This window comes from Pseudorca crassidens, chromosome 7 (assembly GCF_039906515.1).
Source record: "Pseudorca crassidens isolate mPseCra1 chromosome 7, mPseCra1.hap1, whole genome shotgun sequence".
Taxonomy (NCBI): domain Eukaryota; kingdom Metazoa; phylum Chordata; class Mammalia; order Artiodactyla; family Delphinidae; genus Pseudorca; species Pseudorca crassidens.
Window position 1 is genome coordinate 964,170 of NC_090302.1, and position 24,827 is coordinate 988,996.

General features: G+C 65.1%; 2 protein-coding genes across 11 annotated transcripts; one reads left to right on the plus strand and one right to left on the minus strand.

The window, feature by feature from the left end:
• Positions 1–1,719, plus strand: LRRC26 (leucine rich repeat containing 26). Its single transcript, XM_067742588.1, has 2 exons — positions 1–1,251; positions 1,331–1,719. Exons 1-2 carry the CDS (start codon positions 177–179, stop codon positions 1,630–1,632), a joined length of 1,377 nt encoding a protein of 458 aa, XP_067598689.1. The 5' UTR covers positions 1–176; the 3' UTR covers positions 1,633–1,719.
• Positions 1,718–24,827, minus strand: GRIN1 (glutamate ionotropic receptor NMDA type subunit 1). 10 transcript variants are annotated; one of them, XM_067742570.1, is made up of 21 exons: positions 24,435–24,827; positions 22,170–22,304; positions 19,486–19,662; positions 17,355–17,417; positions 16,490–16,590; positions 13,420–13,541; positions 13,175–13,349; positions 11,984–12,128; positions 11,803–11,886; positions 9,013–9,154; positions 8,797–8,924; positions 8,390–8,554; positions 8,196–8,314; positions 7,949–8,061; positions 7,717–7,865; positions 7,453–7,610; positions 6,844–7,005; positions 6,579–6,688; positions 6,329–6,474; positions 5,008–5,118; positions 1,718–2,607 (listed from the first exon to the last, which is right to left on the minus strand). In XM_067742570.1, exons 1-21 carry the CDS (start codon positions 24,690–24,692, stop codon positions 2,539–2,541), a joined length of 2,832 nt encoding a protein of 943 aa, XP_067598671.1. In that variant the 5' UTR covers positions 24,693–24,827; the 3' UTR covers positions 1,718–2,538. The 10 variants fall into 10 exon arrangements, with proteins under 10 accessions (XP_067598671.1, XP_067598670.1, XP_067598675.1 ...); XM_067742569.1 differs by having other exon boundaries at positions 1,718–2,974; XM_067742574.1 differs by lacking the exon at positions 22,170–22,304 and having other exon boundaries at positions 1,718–2,974.

The following is a 24,827-nucleotide window of genomic DNA, read 5'->3' on the forward strand; positions in this document are numbered from 1 at the left end:
GGAGGACTTGGGCTGGTGCCCCTGCTCCACCACACTGCCTCCTCGAAGTTCCGGCAGAGTCCCTGGTGGGCAGGGTGGGGCAGATATGATGGCCTCGCCTTCCTCAGGCGTGCAGCCCTCCCTCTACCTCACTGCCTGTCCCCTGGGTTCAGGCCCCCATCCTGTGCTTGTGCCCCATGAGGATGGGAGCATCCCTGGGGGGCTACTGGATATGCGCACTAGAATCCCGGCTGAGAGGAGGCGGCGGAGACTCGGGGGAGGAGCGGGTAGCACTGGGTCCTGTTCCGCGTGTCGCAGCCATGAGTTCAGTGGCGGTGAGGCTGCGGGGGCGGCGGTGTGGTCCAGTTGCCCAGGCCTCAGCCGGGTGCGGGGCGGTGGACCACGCAGGTGAGGAGGGGGTGGCGCCTTGTCAGTGCTGCTGCTGGCGCGGAGCCAAGAGGAGCTCAGAGCTTCAGGACAGGTGGCTGGCAGTGCCGGGCGCTGGCTATGTGCCCAGCCTCCGCCCTAGGCACGGGACCAGCCGTGGGACGGACGGGCTCCCGGGACGCCTGGGCAGCTGGCCTCCTACCGTTGCCCCCATGCGGAGCCCCTCCTTTCTCTCGCGACGGCCGCCACCGCTGTTCCTACTGCTGCTGTCGCCGTGGCCAGTCTGGATCCAGGCGCCCCCCGCAGCCGCCCCCGCGGCAACCCCGGGCGCCCCGGACTGCCCCGAGGCGTGCGCGTGCGCGCCAGAGGGCCAGGCCAACTGCTCCGGGCGCGCGCTGCCCGCCGTGCCAGGGGGCCTGAGCCAGCGCGTGCGCGCGCTGCTGCTGGACCACAACCGCGTGCGTGCGCTGCCGCCCGGCGCCTTCGTGGGCGCTGGCGCGCTGCTACACCTGGATCTGCGCGAGAACGGACTGCGCTGGGTGCACGCGCGAGCCTTCTGGGGCTTGGGCGCGCTGAAGCAGCTCGACCTCAGCGCCAACCAGCTGGAGGCGCTGGTGCCCGGCACCTTCGCTCCGCTGCGCGCGCTTTGCGTCCTCTCTCTGGCCGGGAACCGGCTGGCGCGTCTAGAGCCTGCGGCGCTGGGCACGCTCCCGCTGCTGAGCACGCTCAGCCTGCAGGACAACGAGCTGCCTGCCCTCGCGCCCGCGCTCCTGGCGGGCCTGCCCGCTCTCAGCACGCTGCGACTGCGCGGCAACCCCTGGGCCTGCGGCTGCGCGCTGCGCCCACTCTGCACCTGGCTGCGCAGGCACCCGCTGCCCGCGCCAGGTGAGCCCTCGGGGGCGCGGGCGGGGCGGGGCGGGCCACTGCCGCCGCCGTCGCCTGACGCCGCTCCCGTGTCCCGCAGAGGCCGAGACGCTGATCTGCGTGTCGCCGGGACGCCTGACGCTCAGCCCCTTGACCGCCTTCCCCGACGCCGCCTTCAACCACTGCGTGCGGCCCCTTGCCGCGCGGGAACTGGCCGTGGTCTACGCGCTCGGGCCCGTCTCCTTCCTCGCTAGCCTGGCCGCCTGCCTGGCGCTGGGCTCCATGCTTACCGCCTGCCGCGCGCGCCGCCGCCGCGCCGCCGCCCGCCGCCCGCCGAGGAGTCTGCCGGATCCCGGTGCCGGCATGGCCTCGCCTGCGGCAGTCGCCGCCGCCGAAGCCTGAGCGGGCCGCGGCCGCCCTCGAACCTTCGCCCTATCCCCTGCCGTCCTTCGCACTCCCTGCAGGCGTCAACAAGCGACACAGATAAAAGTTTTCTTGACATTCCTTTCGGCATCACCACTACACACACCGGGTGAGGGGGGGGGTGGAAGGCGGTGCACGCCGGGCCCCTGGGGCGGAGGGGCAGTGCGCGGCGGCGCTCGGACCGCAACGGGGGAAGGCACACGCCTGGACGCGGGAAGGGCTGGGCCTGTACAAGGTGGCGCGCGGGGCTGAAGACAGTCCCGAGCCGGCGTCCGGGGAAGCGCATCCTGGGCTGCGGGCCAGAGGAGGCGAAGAGAAGGCTCAGCCCTCACGGAGTCCGGAGAAGGGGGAGGCAGTGGGGAGCCCGAGCGCGCCCCTGGGAGGCGGCTGCCAGCTGGGGGGTCAGGGTCTGCAGTCCGGGAAGGGCAGGGCCAGCTCAGAGGATGGGGTCAAGCGGAGAAGGGGTGTGGGCAAGAAGGGAGAGGTGGGGACAAGGCTGTGGGGTGCCGGCGCTGCGGGAGCGGGGGACCCAGCCAGCCGGGGCCAAGGGCCCCCATGGTGGCTCTGGTGGTGGCTGGGGAAGGATGGGGCTTCAGTCTCTGCTCCAAGGCCCTCTGCCCGGGGCCAAGTCAGCCCCTCTCCCCACTGCTCAGAGACCCCAGGGCCCTGCCTCTGCCGGAGCGCCCTGCGGCCCTGCCCAGCCAGCTCAGCTCTGACCCGTCCAGCAGCTCTGGCCCGAGCCTCAGTCCAGCAGGGGCTGCCCGCCAGGCAGCAGGGCAGACGGACGGACGGGAGGCCCAGGGTGGGCAGTCTCTGGCAGGTGGGCTTCCCTCAGGCCTTCCCGAGCAGCAGGGCTAACTGGGCAGGTGGGCGCCTCCGGGGGCCTCACACCACGGTGCTGACCGAGGGATCTGAGAGGTTGAGCGGGCCCGTGATATCAGTGGGATGGTACTGCTGCAAAATAGAAATACACAGACAAGGCGCCCGTTAGCCCGACGCTCAGGGGGCATGCGCGGGGCCGGGACGGGTGGACCGGCCAGCCGGCCGACCGGCAGGCAGGCGGGCGCGGCCTGGGGGAGGCTGGGGGGTGCTCCTCCCCCTGACCCCGTCGTGCTCCGGGACTCTGCGTGGGCCGGGCCGCTGTCCCGTCCGTCTGTCTGTCTGTCTGCGGGGGAGGGGGGCAGAGGAGGGCGGGCAGGGCGTCTCAGCTCTCCCTATGACGGGCACACATCTGCAGCTGGCCCTCCTCCCTCTCAATAGCGCGTCGCGGCAGCACTGTGTCTTTTTGGTTTTGCAAAGCGCCGCGTCCACCCCCGGTGCTCTATAAATAAGAACCAACAATCAATACCCGCTGGCCCCGCCGGCCGCCAGGGACCCCAGCCCTGAGCGCCCAGTGCCGCCCTGGCCCAGACCAGCCACGGGACGGGGCAGAGGCTCTCAGCAGCCGGACTGACCCCACCCCTCCCGACAGAGCCCCCCACCCCGGCCTCCCTCCGAGCAGGCGCCCAGCCTGAAATGGTGGGAGCTAGGCTGCCCTCCCCCGCCCAGCCCCCAGCTTGCAGTGTCCCCAGTCACCCCTGCAGGGCAGGCCAGCCCCAGATGCCACGTGGCACCAAAGCTGGCCTGGAGGATGGCCCCTGGGGAGGCTCGGGCAAGGAGTCTGCTGGGAGCGTGTCCCTGGAAAGGCACCATGAGGGTCTCTGAGCTGCACCTGGCCCAGCTAAGGGGCCTGCATTTCTGCTCCAGGGCGGAATGCGGGGTAAGGACTCAGTGATGCCCTCAGAAAATGGCCCACTGCCTGCGAGACTCTGCGGGCCCCCGAAGCGCTGTCTGCTGGGTACCTTCTCGCCCCTCCCCCCGACTGCCCCACCCCTGCTCCTGTCGGATCCTCCTCTTCCTGCACCCCCTGCTGGGTCCCCTGGCTCAGGCTCCACCCACTTCCCGGGCCTGGACAGCCCCAGGCCTGTGCTCCCAGCCCCACAGATCCTCCCTGTCCCCCCACCCTGTCTGTGCTGAGCTCTGGGAAGTGGAGCCCCCAGGCCTTACAGGCCCATCATGGGGCGCGCTGGTGGCTTCCCCTGGGACTCAGATGGCTCTGTGCTGAGCCCTGTCTGTGTCCTGTGTCTGCCCCTCTTCCCATGCACTGGGGGTGGTGGCTGCAAATCCTGCTTCCTTCCACCTTGGAGCAGATGGGTGATGCTGTCCACGAATTTGGGGCTTCCTGCGGACTGGAGGCCAGACCACCCCTGACTGCAGGGAGGCTGCTGGACTGAGGGCTGTGCTGGCTCTGGGCGGCCCCCTCCCCACCTGGGGATGCTCCTAGCAAGGCTGGGTCAGTCTGGGGGGACTTTGGTTCGAGCGCGCACATCTGGGCCAGTGACAGGCTGCCCAAGGCAGAGAGGCAGGGAATTCTTGGCTCAGGTGGAAGGCCTGGCTCTGGAGGGGCGGGGGGCCAGGCGCTGAGGCACTGATCTCCGTAGAGGCCTCCCCTTCCCGAGCCTCTGTCTAGGAGCCTCAGTGCCCACGGCTTGGAGGCCACGGCTTTCAGGCCCACCTCCATCCGTTCTCAGATCCCTGGGTGCTGCCGGCACGCCTCCCGCAGGGCCCCTGCTCGGCCTGGGGTGGGAGCCGCCTCCTTTGGTCCCACCCATTCCCCACCTGACGTCCCCTGTGGCCAGGGGCCTGTACCAACTCCAGGCCCCAGCCGTCCACCCAGATGGAGCCAGGCCCGGCCCCCAGCCCCGGCCCACACAGAGACCACATGGAGGGAATGCAACAGGCATGGCTCTGGTGAGACACGTGAGACAGGTGTCTGGGTGGCAGGGCTGGCGGCCAGACAGATGGGCGGATGGGACATCACAGCCATCCCTCCGTGGACGTCGCAGGGAGGGAGGGAGGGCGGTGGGCCTCTCTGGGAGAGGCTGGAGAAGCGGACGTAACAGAGAGGTGGTGCGGCCTCCTGACAGGTGAGGAGCCTGGGACAGGGTGGTCCAGGCTCCCGGGGCCCCGGGCACAGCCCCGACGCGGTGAGGCCGGCTGGCTGACCAACAACATGACACGGCTTCAAGATGGCGCATGGCGTCATGGCATGGGTGGGGGGCAGACTAACGCAGAGACACACGGGGAAGAGGACCCGGTGAGGGCCAGCGGGAGAAAGGACCACGAGAGAAAGATCTAGAGAGTCAGAGAGAGAAGACCTAGTGTGCTGGGCGAGTAGAGGTGAGGGCAGAAAGGCCACGGCAGTCAGAGGTGGGAGCGGGTGGGATGGCGAGGGAGGGGCCTGATGCACGGGACACAGACACGGAGGGGCGAGATCAGAGTCGGAGACGTGGAACTGGGCGCTCTTCCCCTTACCGTGTCTTTGGAGGACCTACGTCTCTTGAAGCTGGAAGCCAGGGTGGAGGTGATAGCCCTAAATGTGGCTTTCTTTTTAGGGTCAGGCTCTGCTCTACCACTCTTTCTATCCTAAAATGAATATGTATAAGTGATTAGACGGCTAAGGGTGGCGGCCACACCTGCCCTCGCCTGCTCCTTGGGGGCTGCTGCCCGTCCTGGCTGGCCACTCGGGCCCTCACTCCGGCCTGCCTCCCTGTGCTGGATGGACCGACCGATGGTCGGACACTCGCAGGCGGCCTCTGCTCCTGCCCGGCTCTCGGGCCTGACCTCGCTCATGCTGGGGCTGGGCTCGGGGGGTCCCATCTGGCTCTCTTCCTGGGAGGTCCGCCTGGCTCCCTGGCTCCGAGGTGCCCCTGGTTTAGGGGCGTCCCGAGGAGGAGGAGCCCTCCGAGCACGGGAGGAGTTGCCCCACCGGCCCCACCGGCCACTCTGACCCCCGAGGAGGCGCACCAAGATTCAGGAAGGGGCTGAGGGGCCGAAGGCAGGTGGCGAGATGTGCTGGAGTGACAGAGAGACGGAGGCAGCTCCTGGGACCCTGGCCTCGGGTCTGATGGTCAGGACGGGCCCTGTGCCCGCCAGTGAGAGCAGCGGCCAGGTCCCAAGAGCAAGAGAGGGCAGATGAGAGGCGTGGGCTTCCAGCAGCCCCGTCGCCCCGGCCCTCCCTCCCTGCAGCACCAGCTTCCTCCCAGGGCACAGGCTCCGGGGAGGTACCCAGAGAAAGAGAAGAGATGGGGCAGACTGGGGCTGGACTATGGGGCACGAGCCCGTCCCAGGTGGGCTGTGGCCACCCCACGTGCAGCCTGTCCTCTGCTGGCGGCAACTTCCCACAGACACAGCCTGGGGTTGCAGGCAGGAGCGGCCGGCCAGTTAAGACTGGAGTTATATGGAGCACAGGACACACCAGGGCCGCGGGGAAGGGGGTCCCCAGAGGGTGCCAAGGAGGGGCGCGGGGCGGCGAGGGCAGAGTGCGTCTTGGACTCACATGCTACACCCAGGTGGGTCCCTGTCTTACCCTGCCTCAGTTTGCCTTCCTATGGAATGGGCGCCGGTGGGCGACTCTGGAGACAGAGGGGCCAGGCGGACGCTTGAAGCCCGGCTTTGCGGAGGCGGCCACCTGCGGGCGGCCCCCAGCAGCGCGGCCTTGGCCGTGGCTCCCAGCTCCAGTCCTCGCCACAGGGGCTCCTGGGAGCCAGAGCCACGCTTCGGCCTGCGGGGATGGAGGAGGGCCGGGGCCAGGCCGAGCCGTGGGCACCAGGCCTCGGAGGGTGGCCTGCCCTACCTGCAGGTTCTTTCTCCACACGTTCACTGCTGCAAAGGCCAGCTGCATCTGCTTCCGGCGAGCATCCTTGTGCCGCTTGTAGGCGATCTCGATGAAGATCAGGAAGATCCCGGCCACGATGCCCCCGGCCACCAGCATGAAGACCCCTGCGGGCCAAGACCCAGCGCCTCAGCTGCGGGCGGGCCAGGCAGCCGGCCCCCGGGGAGTCCACCCGGCGTCAGCACTGGTGTCGGGGGCATGGGGGGCCCACCTGCCATGTTCTCGAACGTGAGGGTAGCAGGGGCGTTGCTACGCGAATCACACTCCTGGTACCGCACCCACGTCTTGTCCAGGTCTTCCATGAAGCCGTTCTCGTGGGACCTGGGCGGGCGGGGCATGTGAGCCGAGGAGGAGGCTGGGCCGGCACTGGCGGGGCGGGGTGGGGCAGATGGCGTGCATCTGGGGGCTACGTTGGTGGGGGAGGCGGTGTGCCTTGGGTGGGGCTCTTGGAGGGGGGCGGGGTGGGGCCGACTCACTTGAGGATGGACAGGGAGACGTTCTGCTTCCAAGGACTGTCTTTGCGCATGCCGATGCCAAAGCCTGAGCGGAAGAACAGCTCGCCGGTGGTCACCAGGTCGCACTTCTGCGAGGCCTCGAACTCCAGCACCGCCGAGTCCCAGATGAAGGCATGCAGCTTGCTGTGGGCAGGGGCAGGGTCACAGGGGCGGGGGCACAGGGGCAGGGTCACAGGGGCGGGGTCACAGGGGCAGGGGCACAGGGGCAGGCGCACAGGGGCGGGGGCACAGGGGCAGGGGCACAGGGGCGGGTCACAGGGGCGGGGGCACAGGGGCAGGGGCACAGGGGCGGGTCACAGGGGCAGGGGCACAGGGGCAGGGTCACAGGGGCAGGGGCACAGGGGCAGGGTCACGGGGCAGGGTCACAGGGGCGGGGTCACTGGGGCAGGGTCACAGGGCCCACACGTTCGGGCCGCCCTGGCGCCCTTGCAGTCCCGCCCGCCAGCCTGGAAACCCCCTGTCTATCCCCTTCCCGTGGTTCGCATCCAGCCTGGACACTCTGACTTTGACTGGAAAGATGGACGCCCCCACTGCTCCCGCCCAGGCCAGCGCCCCGCCCCGCCCCCTCACTTGTCCCGCACGGCCTGGATGGCCTCGGCCGCGCTCTCGTAGTTGTGCTTCTCCATGTGCCGGTACATGGTGCTCAGCTCCACCTGCCGCCGGAAGTAGATGTCCACGGAGCTCTGCTTCACCGTCGCGTAGATGAACTTGTCCGAAGGATTCCTCAGCTGCAGGGTCAGAGGGTCGGAGGGCCCGGCTCGCGGCTGCTCTCCGGCCCCACCCCAGGCAGCCGCTGACCTCACGCCCCGCTCCCCCCGCCGGGCCAGGCCTCACCCGGGGATCGTTGATGCCGGTGATGCGCTCCTCGGGCCGGTCCAGCACCAGGAAGGCCGCCAGGTTGGCAGTGTAGGAGGCCACGATGATCATGGCGAAGCCGGCCCACACCATGCCCAGGATGCGCGCCGAGAAGCTTCTGGGGGCGCCTGCGGGCAGAGGACGGTCAGCTCCTGGCGTGGGGCGTGAGGGTTGCGGAGCAGCGTGCGGCCCGGGCCGGGCGTGGCCTCACCTTCCCCGATGCCCGAGTTGAGCAGGACGCCCCAGGAGAACCACATGGCCGAGGACAGGGTCAGTGCATCCTCCTCCTCCTCCTCGCTGTTCACTTTGAACCGGCCAAAGGGGCTGCGGGGGCGCAGAGGGCGGGCGGGAGAGGGCGGGAGAGGCAGCCCTGCCCCGCCCCCTCGCCCGCCCCGTCCCGCCGCGCCCGCCCCGCCCGCCCCGCAGGGGGAGGAGTCCGGCCCCCGGGCCGCGCTCACCTGAAGCGGTCCAGCAGGTACAGCATCACGGCCACCACATGCACTGACAGCCCCACCAGCAGCCAGAGCGTACTCTGGAAGGGCTGCATGAACGAGTCCAGCGTGCTCCGGGGGATCTCCTGTGGGAGGCCGGGCCGTCAGCGCCGCCAAGGCCCTCCCAGGACCCCACCCCGCCCTGCTGGGCCCCTGCCCACCTTCTTGACCAGAATGGTCAGGCCCTGGTACTTGAAGGGCTTGGAGAACTCGATGTACTGTGCGCGCTCGTTGTTGATGGTCAGCGGCGCCACGATCATGTCTGCCTGCCCGCTGAGCAGCTCGCCCATCATCCCGTTCCACTCCTTCTTATTGCTGTTGTTCACCTGTGGGGAGACACAGCCGGTGGTGACACGGCCATCGCGGGCGGGCCTTGCTACCCGGACCGGACAGTCTCCCTCCCTGACCCATCTCGGGATCTCCCACTCCAGACCCCGCCTGGCTCGAAGGCCCCGCCCACCCAGGCTCCACCCAGCCTGCAGACCCCGCCCACCCGAGACCCTGACCCTAGCCAGACAGGGTCCACCTGGACTGGGTCCCGCGCCGGCTTCCAGAGACCCACGCGTACCCGCTCCTGCGTGCCGAACTTGCCGTCCGCCACTAGGTGCACCTCATAAGTGAAGTTCATGGTCCGCGCCAGTTTGATGAGTAGGTCGATGCAGAAGCCGTAGCAGCACTGAGGCACGGTGTGGCGTGCTGGGCGGAGGGGAGGGGCGCTAAGTGAGGGGCTCGCAGGTGCGCCGTCCCGCCCGCTCCGCGGCCCACGCCCCAGCCCCGCACTCACGGCTGCCCGGCGACGTGTCGTTGGGCCCGGTGCAGATCACCTTCTTCACCGGATCCCCGTTCACGGTGAACTCCTCCTTGCACGTGCCGTCGCTCAGCGTGGGCTTGACATACACGAAGGGCTCCTGGTGGATCGTCACGATCTGGAGGGGAGGGGGACACCCAGCCTGGACCACCAGCCCTGGGCTGCCCTGGGATGCTGTCCTCTTCTCAGCATGCAGACTCCCCTGGACCGCCCCCCCCCGCCCCGCCCCCTGCAAATGCCCCACACTGCCTCCTCTGGAGCTTCAGGAAGTTGGTCGGCCTGCTGCCTGCAGGAGGGGCCCCAGACTCCCCCGTCGTGCCCAGGCCACCTCAGCATTCAGAAGGCGCCCGGCCTCCTGAAACACTGCGCCTGCTCTTGGCCACTTTCCTTTGGGTCTTGGCTTGCACATCACTAAAGTCGGCCCTGGGCCCCTTCTCTGACGTCTCAGGGCTGAGAAACCACCTGTCCCAGCCCAGAGCCTGCCCCCTGCCCCCACCCCTGCCATGAGGACAGAGGCATGTGCACTCAGAGCCTGCACAGGTCCGGGGACCCGCAGGGATTGCCCTGGTCTGGTGCTCCGGCCTCTCCTGACCTCAGCCTCCCCTGCAGCGGGTCTTTGTCTGATCATCTATCCTTCCTCCCTTCCTCTTCCCCGCTGATGCCGCCCTCTCTGCCGAGGCCTCTTCAATCCAGGGGCTCCTTGGGGCTCACGCTGGAGAGCTCTCTCCTCCCTGTCCTTCAGGGGCCTGAAGCCTGGGGGTGCGGAGGACAGATACAGGCAAAGGGGGCTGAACCGAGCACGCATGTGAGGAGGGGTCCCAGGGGACGTGGGGTCGGTGTGAGAGGCCCCTTCTCCTCCAGGGCGGGTAGCCCCCGGCCTCAGCCTGCAGGGCAGGAGATGGGGAGCCCCTGAAGGAGCTTATTTGTCCTTAAAACTTTCCTCATCATTTTCTATTGTGCGAGTAACATGCTCGTGCTTTTAAAAAATCAGTGAGGGGACTTCCCTGGTGGTCCAGTGGCTAGGAGTCCACACTCCCAATGCAGGGGGCCCGGGTTCGATCCCTGGTCAGGGAACTAGATCCCACATGCTGCAACTAAGAGTTCGCATGCCACAACTAAAGATCCCGCACACCACAACGAAGATCCTGCATGCTGCAACTAAAAAAAAAAAAATCCCACATGCTGCAACTAAAGATTCCGCATGCTGCAACTAGAAGATCCCACATGCTGCAGTGAAGATCCCTCGTGCCGCAACTAAGACCCAGTGCAGCCAAATAAATAAATAAATATTTTTTAAAAATTCAGTGAGATGGGAGGATAAATCGGGAGACTGGGATTGACAGATACACACTACTCTATATAAAATAGATAACTAATAAGAACCTACTGTATAGCACAGGGAACTCTACTCAATAACCTGTAGTGACCTGTATATGGGAATAGAATCTAAAAAAGTGGATATATGTGTATGTATAACCGATTCACTGTGCCGTACAGAAGAAACTAACACAACATTGTAAATCAACTATCCTCCAATATAAATTAATTAAAAAGTAAACAATTTAGTGTCAAAAAAATCAGTGAGACAGGGCTTCCCTGGTGGCGCAGTGGTTGGGAGTCCGCCTGCCGATGCAGGGGACGCAGGTTCGTGCCCCGGTCCGGGAAGATCCCACATGCCGCTGAGCGGCTGGGCCCGTGAGCCATGGCCGCTGGGCCTGCGCGTCCGGAGCCTGTGCTCCGCAACGGGAGAGGCCACAGCAGTGAGAGGCCCGCGTACCGAAAAAAAAAAAAAAATCAGTGAGACAAAAAAAAGTTGTAAAAAGCCATCTGGCTCTCGAAGCCTGCATGGGACCATCGGGCTGACTGTCGTCTGTTTTACACTCGGACTTTTCAATACCAGGTGTCTTTCCTGAGCGTTGGCTTTGGGAAAGTCCACTCTGCCCCTTGAGAGGGGTGGTGACCTGTGGGCAGGTGCTGGCAAAGGGCTCCAGGTGAGAGGCCAAGGGGGAGCTAGCTCAGAAAGCAGACAAGGCTGAGAGACATTTGAGGACCTGGGGGCGGGGACACTGGGAGAAGCACAGTGCTTGAGGGTCCTTGCCTTTTGTGAGCTCAGGTACCAGCCCGGTGCTGGTGTGGGTCAGTGTGGGAGGGACGCTGGGGAGGGCACCCTGGGATGAGTCCAGAGGAGCATGGAAGAGTCAGGCCGAGGAAGAGAAGCTGTGAGGGATGAGGCCAACCGGGGAAGGGAGCTCCCAGAGGCCCAGGGAATCATGGAGGGGATGGCCAGCCATAGGGAATGCTGTAGGGAGACCGGGCTCAGAGGGCAGTGAGACCGAGTCACGGCAGGAGGCCAGGAAGGCTAAACGTGGGGGGTTGGCTAGGACCACTTGGAGGTGTGATGAAGAGCATGGGGGCATCATCTCCAGGACTCAGGGCAGAGAGCACTGAAGCTGAAGTACGCCCATCTGCTCCCCTGTCCCCGATCGGCTCATCCCCAGGGGAGTCCTGGCCCATGTGACTTCCCCAGATTTAAGTGGAGTTGGGTCAGAGCCCATGAAACGGGGGGCCGGCGGCTTCCTCTCCTCCCTCCACCCGCTCTCCCTGCTGCCTCTGCAGTGCCAGGTGTGTGCAATGGCAGCGGGCGCTGGCCCCGCCCCCACTTCCTTTAGTCACTTTCGTTGACCTCACTGTCCCCTCCTCTGCACCCGAGGGGCGGGATGGAGTATACTGGGCGTGGAGGCTAGGGCAAGGTGGCGGGTCCCCCACCTTCAGCCTGGTGGACATCTGGTAACCTCGGGGCTTCTCTGTCTCTCCGCCTGGCCAGATGATTTTCCTGTCGTTGGGAATAACCTGGGGGTGGGAGTATGAGATGGAGGGTGGCCACGCAGGGGTCTTGGCCCCAGGACCCTAAGGCCCCAGCCCCCACCCCCTCATGACCCCCACCTACATGGGTGCCGTTGTAGATGCCCACTTGTACCAGCTTGCGGTTCTGCAGGTTCATGATGCTGTAGTTGGCAAACTTCCGGTCCCCATCCTCGTTGAATTCCACGCGGCCGGTCACGCCGTCTGCGTACTTGGAAGACATGAGCACTCTGGAGGGGGGCAGTGTGGGTTAGAATGATCAGGGATGCAGTGAGCCCTGCCCACTGTGAGTCAGGTGCACAGCGCAGCTATGGCAGCCGGGCAACTCCCGGCCTCTAGACCCTGTTTTGAGGGCTTTCTGTGGGTTGGGATATTCGATTCTCATGGCAGCTGTCCTAGCTTCACAGATGAGGAGGCGGAAGCCCAGGCAGGAGCAGCGGGCTGCTCACCAGCCAGTGGGGAGGAAGGGCTGGGGTCTCGTCGTCCTGAGTGTGCACGCCTGTGTGTGTGTGTGGGGGGGGGGCCATGTATGTGTGCACACAGGATCCTTGCGTGGGGTGCAGCCCTGTGCATGTACTTGTGGCAATGTGTGATGTGCCTCTCAGCCTGTCTGTGCACACACGCATGTGCACGTGTGCACATATGCTGCCTGTATCTGCAGTTGTGCGTGTGCTCCTGTCGTGGGCCCCATGGACCATGGGTCTGCACGTGCTACTTGGTGTTGGTGTTGGGCTGGGCCTCCCCACACTAGTGCCGTGGTGTCCAGGGTTCTCTGAGTTAACTCCTGCCCTGCTGTGGCCATCCGCTTGGGTCTCTGGCCAACCCTGGCTCTCTACAGGCTTGGATGCCATACCTGGATTCCTTGTCTGACCTCCTGGGCCCGTGGGCTCTCCCAGTCCCGGCCGGAAGCAAGACCCTCCTCCCCAGGGCTGTTAGCCGCCCTGGGGAGTGGGGTGGGGCCTCAGGGTGGGCAGCAGTGCGAAAAGGTGGGGGCAGGAGAAACGGAAGCAGCTGTGATTTCAGTGACATCCGAGTGTTGGAAATGGGGCAGGTGATTATCGTGGTGGAGATGGAGGTGAGGGTGGAGCGCGAGGGGGGATAGAGGAGAAAACTGGGGAAGGTGGCGGTATCTATAGGATACAGCAGGCTGGGCTGGACCGCCCTGGGAAGAGCGACTGTTCCCAGCGCCGGAACGGTGGCCCGCCCACTTTAGGAGATCAGCCCGCCCACCTCAGACGAGCGGCCCCGCCCACCTCAGACGAGCGGCCCCGCCCACCTCTTGAAGAGCGGCCCGGTCTTCCAGATGTTGGTGTTGCCCACGCAGCCCCGCGGCGGATCGGTGATGTTCTCCTTCTCGAGAAGCTCGTGCACGGCCTGGGCCACCACCCCCACGGCATCGCTGATATGGGCCGACTCGTTCTTGCCGTTGATGAGCTGCAGCCCGATGATGCCTGGGGCAAGCGTTGGCTTAGAGCCCGTGGGGGACCCCTGCCCACCGGGACCCTGGAGCCCAGCACTCACCGTCCGGGGCGTAGCGCAGGGCGTTCCCCGAGATCTCGCGCTCCCCCACCAGCCACACGTACCCCGAGCCGGTCATGTTCAGCATCGCGGCTGCGCGGTACACGGTGGCAGCGTCGTCCTCGCTGTGGGGCAGAGCGGGTGAGGGGCCGGGATTCCAGCCCTTCCCACCCGGGGCCGGGGGCGGCCGCTCCACATTCCCAGGGTCTCCTCCGCAGCGTGGCCTACCCACGTGGCCTCTTCCCCAACCCTGCCCCCCACAAGGGAGGTCTGGAGACACTGCAGAGATGGGGTGCGGCCGCCACCCCAAGCCTACACTGCACCTGGGCCAGGAGACCCCCACAGAAGCGAGCGGGTGGGCCCAGACCCCCTGAGCTTCCCAGACATCTCTTGCTGGCCCGCTGCCCTCGGTGGGCAGGGTTTGGGTGACATGGGATGGCGATGGCTCCTTACTGGTTGATAACTCGCTCACCAGGTACCAGGCAGTATTCTGAATGCTTTTCATGGACCATCTTATTTAATTCTCACAACCTCCCTGTGAGACGGGCAGAAGTACTACCCCTGTGTCAGGAGGGGAAACTGTGGCACCCAGGGCACACAAGTGGTAAGTGACAGAGTCGGGTCTGTGCCTGGACTGTCCACCCCTGAGCCCGTGCTCCTGCAGCTTCCTGGACAAGCCATACCCCTCTGGTGCTGCATGCCTCAACTTGTGAACTGAGGGGCTGGGGGCTTTCTGGTTGGTCAGATGCTTCTGGGACCGAGAGCCAGGGAGCTGCCCTGAGCATCACAGCGGAAGCCACCGGAGAGAGATGAGGGTACCTGCTCTCCCTTTTGGAGTCTGCCCAGGCAGACTCTCTGCCATCCAGGGCTGGGGCCACTGGCAGGACACAGCACAGGCCTCGCCTTGCAGGCACACGTGGTCCTGAGTTTTTGGCGTGTCCTTACAAGTGAGCCTCTGTGGACCTGGCCTCCTAAGGCTGGGCTCTCTCTGGGCAGGGCAAGGACCCTGGGCCTGGTGGAGCTCCCACCTTCTGTCCCCTATTGGGCCGAATTTGGTCCCAGATGGGCCTGGACCACAACAGGCACTTCGCTTCTCCAATGCATGGGCATCGGGGTACAAAGAGGCTGGGGAGATTGTCCGAGTGTTGGGTTATTTTCCCAATGGCTGAGCCTGGAAGCTAAGATGGCCCTAGGTTCCCTAAGGGGTCTGCCCCCAATTTTCTCAAGGAAGAAATGCAGATCTTCAGTGTTTGCTCTAAATGAGAACGCGACTGTTGGCTGAAAGCAACACAAAAGAGCGGCGCTCCAGGCAACATCCAGCCCAAGTCGCTGGCAGCACCCATTCGTGCATGTCAGGGCACGGTGTGCCCCTGTCAGCGGCGCCCACAAAGCCTGGCGGAGAGGCCTGTCTGCTGGACACCATCCAGGCCTGTGGCGTTGGACTTGGTGGGGTGAGCACACCCCTGTGCTTGTGTCCGTGTAAACTGATATCTTCAGTAAAGCAGACAAAAGCCTGATCGACCCGCCAAACTGTTTTATGGAAATAACTGATCCCAGTAACGATAACTTCAGGAGGATTATTTAAAAAACAAAAGTTTTGGAAATCAATTAGAAACTCTGAAGCACTCTGTAGAAAACTGGTCAAAAGTTAAGATTGGCTTAATGGGGTCTCTCCGCAAAACGCTCTCAACAGCCCTCGTGAGGGGAGCCAGAATGTGTCAGGCTGGGGCGCCAGGGCGAAGAAGACCTGCGTCTGCCCTGCCCAGGGGACCACCGGCTTCCCCAGGCTCTGGGAGCTGGGCGCGCTGGGCAGGCGGGTCCCCCTCTGTGGTGGGATTCTGGCCTCTCTTGTCCGAGGAGCCCTGGCTGTGAGGGGAGGGGTCTCTTCCCGCCTGACAATACACAGGCCTTGCGTGGATTCAAGAGGTGGGCATGTGGTTGCCAAGTGCTGTGCCTTTGTGAACAGCAAGTATCGCCACATGTGTGGGGTTCGTGCATGTACGTAGCACGTGGTGTGTCTGTGGCGTATGCACCTATGCACGAGAGCACCGTGCCCTGTGTGTGTCGGTGCGGAGCGTGTATGTGTGTGGTGTGTCTGCATGTGTATCTAGGTGAGAATATGCCTGCGTGTGTTACATGTAGCAGCGTGCCCGTGTGCGCATAGGTATGTCCTGTGTGCACGTGTGTGCGGTGTGTATACGGCACATGCATGTGTACAGGAGGGCGTGGAAGCATGTTGTGTGCACATGTGTGTGTACGGCACGTGCACGTGTAGACGGTATGCGGGTGATGCGTGTTCGTGTGTATGCGTGTGAGTGCCTGTGCTGGTGTGCGTGAGCGGAGGGCGGTGGGCGTTAGTGCCCGCTAACTGCCTTCCAGCCCAAGGAGCCCCTGCTGGTCCCATCCTGCCCTCTGCCCGAGGACGGGGTGCACCTGGCTCTGTGCCAGAGGTTTGTGGCCTGAATGTGCAAACGGACACCTGCCCTGCTACTCAGGGCACTGCTGACTCCCGCTAGCCGCCTGCAGGGTGACCCCTGCTGTCTTTCCCCACTCTGCTGGAGCCTGCAGAGCTGGGACAGGCAGACAGTGGGCCGGGTCTCCCCAGGCTCTCCCACGTATGTCCCATGAGGCAGGGCTCTTCCTTTTCCTATTCCTGGTGGCCTTGCCTTTCCCTCCCCAGGAGGACACAGCCATTTGCAAAAAGGGAGATTTTTACTGGGGGCTCAGCCGCGAGGTTACGGTGGGGACCAGGCCCGTCCGGCAGAGCCTGGCTTTGGGTTCCCCCTACGCGGTTCCCCTCTCTCGCTGCCTAGTCCGACTGCCCCACCCCTTCAGCCCTGTCCCTGCTGTGGGCCTCCCACCGCAGGCTCACATGCAGACCCCACGTCACTGCCCCAGGCCCCCTCCCTGACCCAGCTCCCAGAGCCCCGTGTCCCCCCGTCTATCACCTGGGCCGCGTTTGCCTTCCTAAGGGCAGAGTCTTATCCCACCCCCATCCCCGAGGCCCAGGGTACACGTGCAAGGGGACCGTCCTTGGCAAGGACGCCAAAGCCTGAGTCCAGCCTGGCCGCACCTGGCGGAGAGGACGATGACCCGAGCCTCCAGCTCCCGCGCCTCCATCAGCAGGGCCGTCACGTTCTTGGTCCCCGGGTCGAACTGCAGCACCTTCTCAGCCTGCGGTGTGAGCGGGTGCATTAGCAGGTGGCCGGGGCGGGGGATGCAGCGCCTCAGGGGCCAGAGTCGAGCCGCAGCCGCTAGGAACCCCGAGGCAGCTCCGCTAGGGCCGCCTCGGCCTGCGCCGGCCACCTGCACTGCCACCTGCCTTCCAGGCTCCTCGGCCGGCCGGCCGGGCTGGCCTCGCTCGTCCTTTCTTCAGCCTGCTGGCTCTCCTGTCCTCGCTCTCTGCTCTGCGCGTCTCTCTCCACCTGTCACTCCTGGCCTCACTTTTGCACTGAGCATGCAAGCTGAAGTGGACCGAGACTCAGAAAGAGGCGTGCAGCGGACGGAAACAGAAAAGAGTTTTGGAATGCAATCGGGAGCGGAGACTAGGCCGCCTTTTCCAAAACCACGGGAGGTCGTCTGGGGCCTGGTCCACAGGCCCCGCAGGAGCAGCCCGGACCGCAGGCAGGTCAGGCGGACAGGCGGGCTCCCTCCTGGGCTCCACGAGGAAACCCTGGCGTGCCTGGAGATTCGCATGCACTTCCCAGAGAGCAGCTCCTCCTGCAGCCGTGCCTGCCCCTTGGCCCGGCCGGCGGGCTGCGGGGCCCTGGGCGGCCAGCACCTGCCCTCTCCTGCCTACGCTGCCTGCTCTCGACCTCGCTCTCTCCTCATTGCTCGGGCCTGCGGCGCGGCTGGGCCCACGGTAGCCCTAGCGGCCGAGGCGCCGGAGGCCGGGGCTCCCTAGTCGGTGGGTGGCGTGCACGTCCATGCATATATACCTTGGGTCCGCGCTTGTTGTCATAGGACAGTTGGTCGAGGTTTTCATAGTTCCTTTTTTTACTCTGATGAATAATGTGCACAGAGAAAATATGCAGACACAGAAGAAGATTATAAACGGTTGAAAATGACGGCGCTAAAGCAATCACACCACCTCCTCGGCACGTCTGCAGAGGGGCACGTACCTGGAGCTCGCAAACACCTAGGCCCGGGGTGGGGCTGGGGGCCAGGGAGGTGCTGGGGAATGAGGGGGCGTGGGGGCCACCGAGGCTCCCTGCCACGGATCTGCGCTCTTGGAAACGCTCACGTTCAGGAGAAAGGGAGGCCCTGTCTGCGCCCAAGCCAAACGCCTCCCTTTGGGGTCCCATCCGCCCGCCCCGCGCCAGGCACCTGCTATGTGATGCCAGCAGCGCCCACCCCAGCCCCGTCAGTCCTGAATGGGCGATGTCCCCTCCCCCAGCCCCGGCCCCTATTCCCCACCCCTCCCAGCACCCCCTTCTGCCTCTCTTAGAGGTCCAGCTGCTCTGCCCTCACTGACTGGTGTGTGATGGGCGCGCCTGTCAGCCCACGTGTGCGCTGGAGAGCAGCTGTGACAGGAGTTCGTGAGCACGTGTGCATCTGTGGGCGTCTGCGTGGCAGCATCAGCCTACGTTAGTCTGTGGTGGGTGGGAGTGAGGGCCAGTGCCGTCTGAGCATACGTGTGTGCGCGTGTACGTGTGCGAGCCCCCGGGCCGTGGAGGTGTGGAGGGCGCCTGCGAGCCTGTGGCAGGCGTAGTAGAGTGTGAGTGGATTGTCTCGGGAAAGGCCGCGTGTGCCTGTGAGAGGGAACACGTGTGGCTGGGCGTGCGGGGGGTGCGTGAGTGCGCACTGGGCCTGTGTGCAGCCACAGGTGGGCACGCCAGGAGCTGACCTGCTTGCCTTGTGCTGGGTGCTGTCTCAGGGGGGTGGGGCCTGCAGTCCTGGTAACCAGCCCTCCCTCCCAGACTCAGCCAGTCCCCCCCAGCAGGACCCCAGGACCCTCTGGGTCTGCCCTCTGGTTCACCCCCGGCTGGTGCCCTCTCTTCCCTTTGGGGCCTACGGCACCCTGGGGGACCCGGGTTGGCACTCAGCTTACTGAAGCCAACTCTGACTTCGCAGACAGCACATGCTCCCCGCCGCCCTTGGTCTTGCCTCCCGGGGCCCTCCCCAGCCTGGGCGTCCCTCCCTCTCTGCCCAGCTTGGCCTCCACCCAACCCCGGGGGGCCTTGGCCCAGGTGCTGAGCGCCCAGGGCTCCAGGCTGGGTGAAGGCGGGACCCCGGGCCTCCTCTGGTGAGCACCAGCTTCTCCTCAGTCTGGCAGTGGGGATGGGTGGGGTGGGGGTCGCCTGGACCCCCAGAAACGCCACTCCGGTCTCTCCACAGCCCACACGTGGGCGCCGGGCTGGGGTAGAACGGGCAGGTGGAGCCAGGTGTCTACCGGATTCCCAGGAGTCCAGAGCCCCAGTCCCCACGGTGGGGAGGTGAGGAGAGGAAGGGCGCGGGGTTCCGTGGGGAGAGCGGGGGGGGGAAGAAGTGGGGCAGGGCCCAGGCCGGGCTTGGGGGTGGCAGATGTCCGTGGGTGGGGCTTTGGGGAGGGTGATGGGCAGCTGTGAGGTGAGGGGCTGCGGCGGGGGTGAGGCCGGCGCGAGGACAGGGCACGGGTCACAGCAGAGAAGGAACCGGGTCCTTTGTGGAGGGGGCACGGTGAGCGGTGCCACCACACTGAGGGGGCTCCCGAGGGGAGGCCGCTGGGAGGGAGCGGTGTGGGGGGCAGAGACGGCGCCCCTAGGGAATTTTGAGCCTACGGCCTGTGTGGGCTGGGAAGCGCGCTGCGGGGAGGTGGGGAGGGGACGGGGGAGGGGAGCGGGGCGGGGCGGGGTGTTTGCGGAGCTCCAGGTGGTCCTGCCCTCGCCCCGCAGGGACTGACACGAAGGAGATTTCGACTAATGGCAAAAGCGAGTGAAATGAGCCGAGGACAGGCTGGGGCGGGCGCTCGCCAGACGCAGTGGTGCTGACCATGCACGATGGAAAGAGAAGGGTGTTCACACGGGCCACAGACACAGCGGCGGCTCGCCGGCTCCGACTCCTGCTCGGGACACCCCGCCCGGGCCTCACCTTGGACTCGCGCTCCTCCAGCAGGGTCTCCAGGCGCTTCTGCGCCGCCCGGCCCTCGTGGTCGTCGCTGACCAGGAGGATGATGTGGTTCCAGCTGTAGACGCGCATCATCTCGAACCAGACGCTCGACTGGTGGGAGTAGGGCGGCACGGTGCGCAGGAAGCTAAGGTGGATGCTCTGCGGGACACGGGGCGGCTGAGGACGCGGGCCAGGCGCGCACGCGTGCGCGCGCGGGCCAGACGCCCCCCCTCGCTGCTTCCAGACCCCGGGGACCCTGCTTCCCTCACTCCTCCCTTCCCACCGCTGGCTTCTCTCCCCACCCCACATCCTCTAATCCGAGAACCGGAGGCTCAGTTTGCCCAGCAGCACCCTGACTGAGACGGGTAGAGGGGCGGTCTGTGGAATCGCTCCTGGGGCCGCCCCTCCTCCCCTGCGGCCGCCCGCTGCTGAGCTACTTCAGGTCAGAAACCTCTTGCTGGCGTGCAGCATCTCAAAGATCCCCCCGTCCTTCCCAAAGTCACGTAACTGGTATTTAGAGCAAGTCTTCACTCTTGGGGCGAAATACTTCACCCCTTCACCGAGCCCAGGGGTTGCTGCCTGCTGACCCCGCCTTGCTTCTCTGAGTGCACTGGCTGCCAGGGAGGGGACGGAGCAGGACCCTCCCGCCTCAGCACAGGGCCTTTGAGTCTGCCCAGGGAGCAGTGTTCCTGGGGACCCACACTGATCCTGGGGCCCTCTGAGCCCTCCAGATCCTTCTTCCACCTGCGCCCTCTTTGTGCCTTGGAATCAGGGTGCAAGAATGCCCTTTTGCCTCTGTGTGTCATCCAGCAGGTGACATGTCTGCTAGGGGCCTGTGGTTGGGGCCCTGGACTGGCTCTGACCCAGGCCCTTCTGGTCCACATGTTGGGCACAGATGGTCTGTGGGTTGTACCAGGAGTGGGGTCAAGGTGGAGCTCTAAGATTTGGTCGCAGGTTTGCCCTCATGCTGGGCCTCAGTCTGGATCTGGGGCGGGGGCACGTGGTGGGCTGGTGTCCTGTTCTGGGAGAGGGCGCCCCCCACCCCAGCCTCTCCTGTGCCCCACCGCCTGCTCTCCTCTGTAGAGCCATTGTTCTCCCATTTGCATGTGAGGGGCCTGGTGCCCAGAGAGGTGAAGGAGGCTGGCAGGCCTAGGGGGAGCCTCCACTTCTCACAGTTGAGGGTTAAGTGCCTCTGAGCAGCTTGGGTGCCTCTGCTGTGTGCTGGGGTTTCCAGAGCCTCAGGAACGGGTGGTCATCCTGGCCTCCACTGGCCTCCTCCCTTGTGGGCCGTCCCAGAGGACCCCTCACTCTGGCCTCGCTTTCCTATCACCTCCAGGAGGACCCCTCCCTGACCTCCCCAGACACCCTGGGCCCAGCTGAGATGACCTACGTGCCTTAGGCAGCGTTATCCAGGACCCTGGGCTCCCGGCAGGATGGGTTTGGAGAAGATGGGGAGAGCGGGGAAGCCCCCAGCAGCCCAGCCCTCTGGCCCCTCAGCTAAGACACCAAGCTGGAGTCCCTGCCGAGCAGCCCCTCCGGGCCTGTCTGCAGGTGACACCAGGCCTGGAGGGAGCTGTAGAGGAGGCTGCCCCCCCGCCTCTCAGTGGCCAGTTTGCCTCCCCAGCTGACCAGTCCTCCCAGAGCCGTGGGCAGACACTGCGCGAGGGCTGGGCAAACTAGTGCAAGGTGCCGGCTGCTATGGGGGTGAGTTTCCTGCCAAACCGACTTGGTGACCTCTAGACTCTCCCAGCTGCTGCTCCACGACTGGGCGACTCCAGCCAGACCCCCAGCCCATGGGCCACGATACAGCCCCGAGGCCCGAAACCCCCAGACCAGCGCCCCCAGCCACGAGCTGCCTCCTCTGTTCACCTGGAATCCTCTTCCAGCTGTGCCCTCTAGCGGGAGGTGCCGGTAACTACACCCTCACTGCCACCTGGTGTCCCAGCCACTTCTAGGCTTTTCCTCCTCCTGGCGCCCCTTCCTCCAAAGTGCCCCGTCCCGCTGTCCAGGAAGCTGCCCTGTCTGTCCCTTCTTCTGGCCCACGACGGCCTCTGCTGCTTCCCAGGGCTTGCTATTGGCGCCTGTCACCTGTCAGTGGGCCATGTGCCCGAGTGTGCGTGGGCATGTGTGTCAGCGTGTGAGTGTGGGCCTGTCTGAGTGTATGATGGAGCGTGAGTGTGGGGGAGTGAACACGTTAGTTATGGGAGTGTGCACATGAGCATGAATGTTTGAGTGGGTGATGGTGTGAGTATGCGTGTGAACGTCAATGTGTGCGTAAGAGCACGTGAGTGTCCCTGTGAATGTGTGTGGCTGTGTGTGTGTAGGCGTGAGTGTATGGATTTGTTAGTATCTGTGAGTCTGTGTGACTGTGAGTTTGTGTGCTGTGAGTGTGTACTGGCGTGCCTGTGTGTGGGTGAGTTTGCGTGTCTCTGTGAGACCGTGAGTGTGGACCGGTGTGAGTTGTGAGCGTGCCTCAGTGTATCACCCTGTTGCACCTGGAGCCCAGAGCCCATGGTTTGAGCCCCTCTGCCTGTGCCCCCCATCCTGGCAAAGCACCTGCCCCCCCCCCTCCCCCAGCAGCTGCTGGCGGCTCCGGGCTGCAGGAGCGAGCCGCCGGGTCTGAACACGGGAGCAGAGCTGGGTCCCCGTGCAGCGGTCAGGCTCACCTTGTCTGAGTAGATGGACATGCGGGTGGTCAGCCCCAGGACGGGGATGCGGTAGAAGCCAGCTGTGTAGGAGACGGGGGTGGGAGTGAAGTGGTCGTTGGGGGTAGGTGGGTGGCTAACTAGGATGGCGTAGACCTGTGGACACAGGGGACAGGGTCAGCTCTAGTGGGGAGCGGGGGACGCTGCCCTGGAGCTGGCTGTCCAGCAACAGCAGAGGCTGAACACAGAAGCGGGGGGTGGGTGGTGGCGGGGGGACACCACCTGTGCTCACACAGCCCCAGGAGTGCAGGCCACCCAGCAGGGGGACCAGACCCCAGTCCCACCTTCTGCGTGGAAGTGAATCATGGGGGTGAGGCAGAGGCAGACAAGACTCCTGGGACCAAGAAGACACACAGGGAGCTGACAGGCCCCTCCCCCACCCCTGTCCAGGGCCTCCCCTCTCGCCCCTCACCCTGGGGGGCTGCCCTGAGCTGTGTGGTGAGACCCTGAGAGGGAGGACGAAGGCCAGTCCTTGGCATGTCCTGGGGCCGCACCTGCCGCCCCAGCGTGGGCTGGGAGAACCACACCAAGCCCCACGCTGACCCTCATCCTGGGTCAGAGGTGGACGGAGGCCAGCACTCCAGAGATGGAGGGCAGCTCCGGAAGGTGCGTCGAACATCGCAGACTATTAGCGGGAGAAGCTGGGCAAGGAGCCGCCTAGAGGCCCGGGCCCCCCTGCTGATGTCTTCCAGGGGCAGGCTGAGACCCGCTCGGTTTGAACAAGACCCAGTGCTGACTTGGGCACTGACCACATCCTCAAGGAAACCTGGCCTTCCTGCCTGGACCAGTGGCTCAGCCCCCGAGGCAGGGAGATGGGGCAGATGGCTTGGCAGTTCCGTGCTGCCCTCACATTAGAAGGACCTGTCAGTCCCAGTTCTGCCTTCCCATCTCTGAGCTACAGGACCACCTGCTTTTGCAAACGGGGCGGGGGGTGCGCTGGCCCACGTGGTGGGGGCGATGGCTGCCGAGCCGGCACCTGGCTCACAGTGTGTGACAGTGAGTGACAGCTGCTGCTGTCACCTTTGCTCCTAGCACTGGCTATTCCCTGGGAGAACAGTGCCCACAGACAGCAAAGCTAAGTTGGAGGAGGGATTCCCAGAAAGGGCCACACTTGTTCTCCCTCCTTTGCCCCGCACAGTCTGCACCCAGAGGGGCCTGGCCAGTGTTGGCCTGAGCGTGTGTGCATGCGTGTGACCACGCAGGTGCTCACAAGTGTGTGCTGGGTATGTGTGTGGATACCGCATGCCCCAACATATGTGTATGTGCATGTATGATTGAGCTTGTGTGAGCACGCGTGTTTGCATGTGTGGCGCAGGAATGTGTGTGCTCATGGATATGCATGGGGGGTCGGTCTGTGTGTGAATAAGCGTGTGCAATTCTGATGTGCACGAAGGGGTGCTAGTTTAAGTCTACGCAGCTCTGTGCACAAACATGGATGAATGTGTGTGCGCATGTGAGCGTGTGTGTCCATGGATGTGGCGTGCCTGTCCGGTGAGTGTGTAAGCAGCACTTGGACCGGTGTCGGTCCCGCCTGTTACATAAAAGGCTGCATTGCAGTGATCCCGAGGCCTCATTGGGATTCAGCAGGCAGCGCAGCCCGGGGGCGGACAGCTCTGACAGGCAAAATCCTTGAGTCGTGTCCTCCCCCGCAGCGCTGGCTGCCAGTGGCTGCCACGCTCTGCCCTGATACCTCTCCCCGTTCCCACCCTGGAGAACACCCGGCTTCAACACCTGGGCCATTTCCCATCTCAGGCAGACCTGTGGATGGGGGAAGGGGAGGAGGAAGGGAAGGAGATCTCCAAGCAGGAACAAAGATGGCCCCAGACCCCATCCAGTTTAAAGCCCTGCAGTCCTGCCTGTGGCTGGGACAGGCACCTCTCAGGCAGGCCCGGAATGCCCGCCCCGACCCTGACACACAGTGACCAAGCAAACGGCCACATGTCTGCACACACCAGTCTGGACCTCGACACCTGGAAACCCTGTGAGGACAAGCCCCGCTGGCCGGTGACTGATCTGGGGCTAAGATGGGGAACCGGCCAACACTGGTGTTTAGCTGCTAGTGAGACCAGCCCCCTGGGTCCTCTCTCAAGGGGAGGGAGGGGGCTAGGAAAGGATGGAATGAAACTGGGACGGGGGAGGGATGGCGGGTGAAGGAGGGAGGATGGTGGCGAGGCGGTGGGGGAGGGGCAGGAGCTGGCACAGCGTGAGCCCCGGGGGTGCTGGCACCTGGCTGGAGATGAGGTCTTCGCACACCGACAAGGCCATCTGGATGGCGTTGGGCTTGTGGGTGACAGAGGTGGCGTTGAGCTGGATCTTCCAGGAGCCGTGCCGCTTGTTGGCCTGGTTCACAGCCTCGCGGAACATCTGCTCGTGCTTCCGCGTGCTCAGTACCGCGCCGATATTGACGATCTTGGGGTCGCAGGCGGCACGGGCGAAGGAGCAGGAGAAAAGCAGGGCGAGTGTCAGCAGGCGCATGGTGCTCATGGGCTCCGGGCGGCGCCCTGGCTCTGGGCAGCGCGAACGCGGGGCCCTCGGCGCATCCCCAGAGGGACGCCCCGGCCGTCCTGCGCGCGCCCGATCCCGCGGGCTGAGGGCGCCACGTCTTCCCCGGGAGCCTTA

Bases quoted from the DNA above. Each gene is read 5' to 3' on its own strand.
- GRIN1 (XM_067742568.1), bottom strand. From the start codon at position 24,692: ATGAGCACCATGCGCCTGCTGACACTCGCCCTGCTTTTCTCCTGCTCC. The intron at 8,555-8,796 runs GTACGCGTGGGT...GTCTCCCCACAG, and splicing joins AGTTCGGCACGCAGGAGCGG to GTGAACAACAGCAATAAGAA. The intron at 6,689-6,843 runs GTGAGTCGGCCC...CCGCCCGCCCAG, and splicing joins GTCTCCCTGTCCATCCTCAA to GTCCCACGAGAACGGCTTCA.
- LRRC26 (XM_067742588.1), top strand. From the start codon at position 177: ATGAGGATGGGAGCATCCCTGGGGGGCTACTGGATATGCGCACTAGAA. The intron at 1,252-1,330 runs GTGAGCCCTCGG...CGTGTCCCGCAG, and splicing joins GCACCCGCTGCCCGCGCCAG to AGGCCGAGACGCTGATCTGC.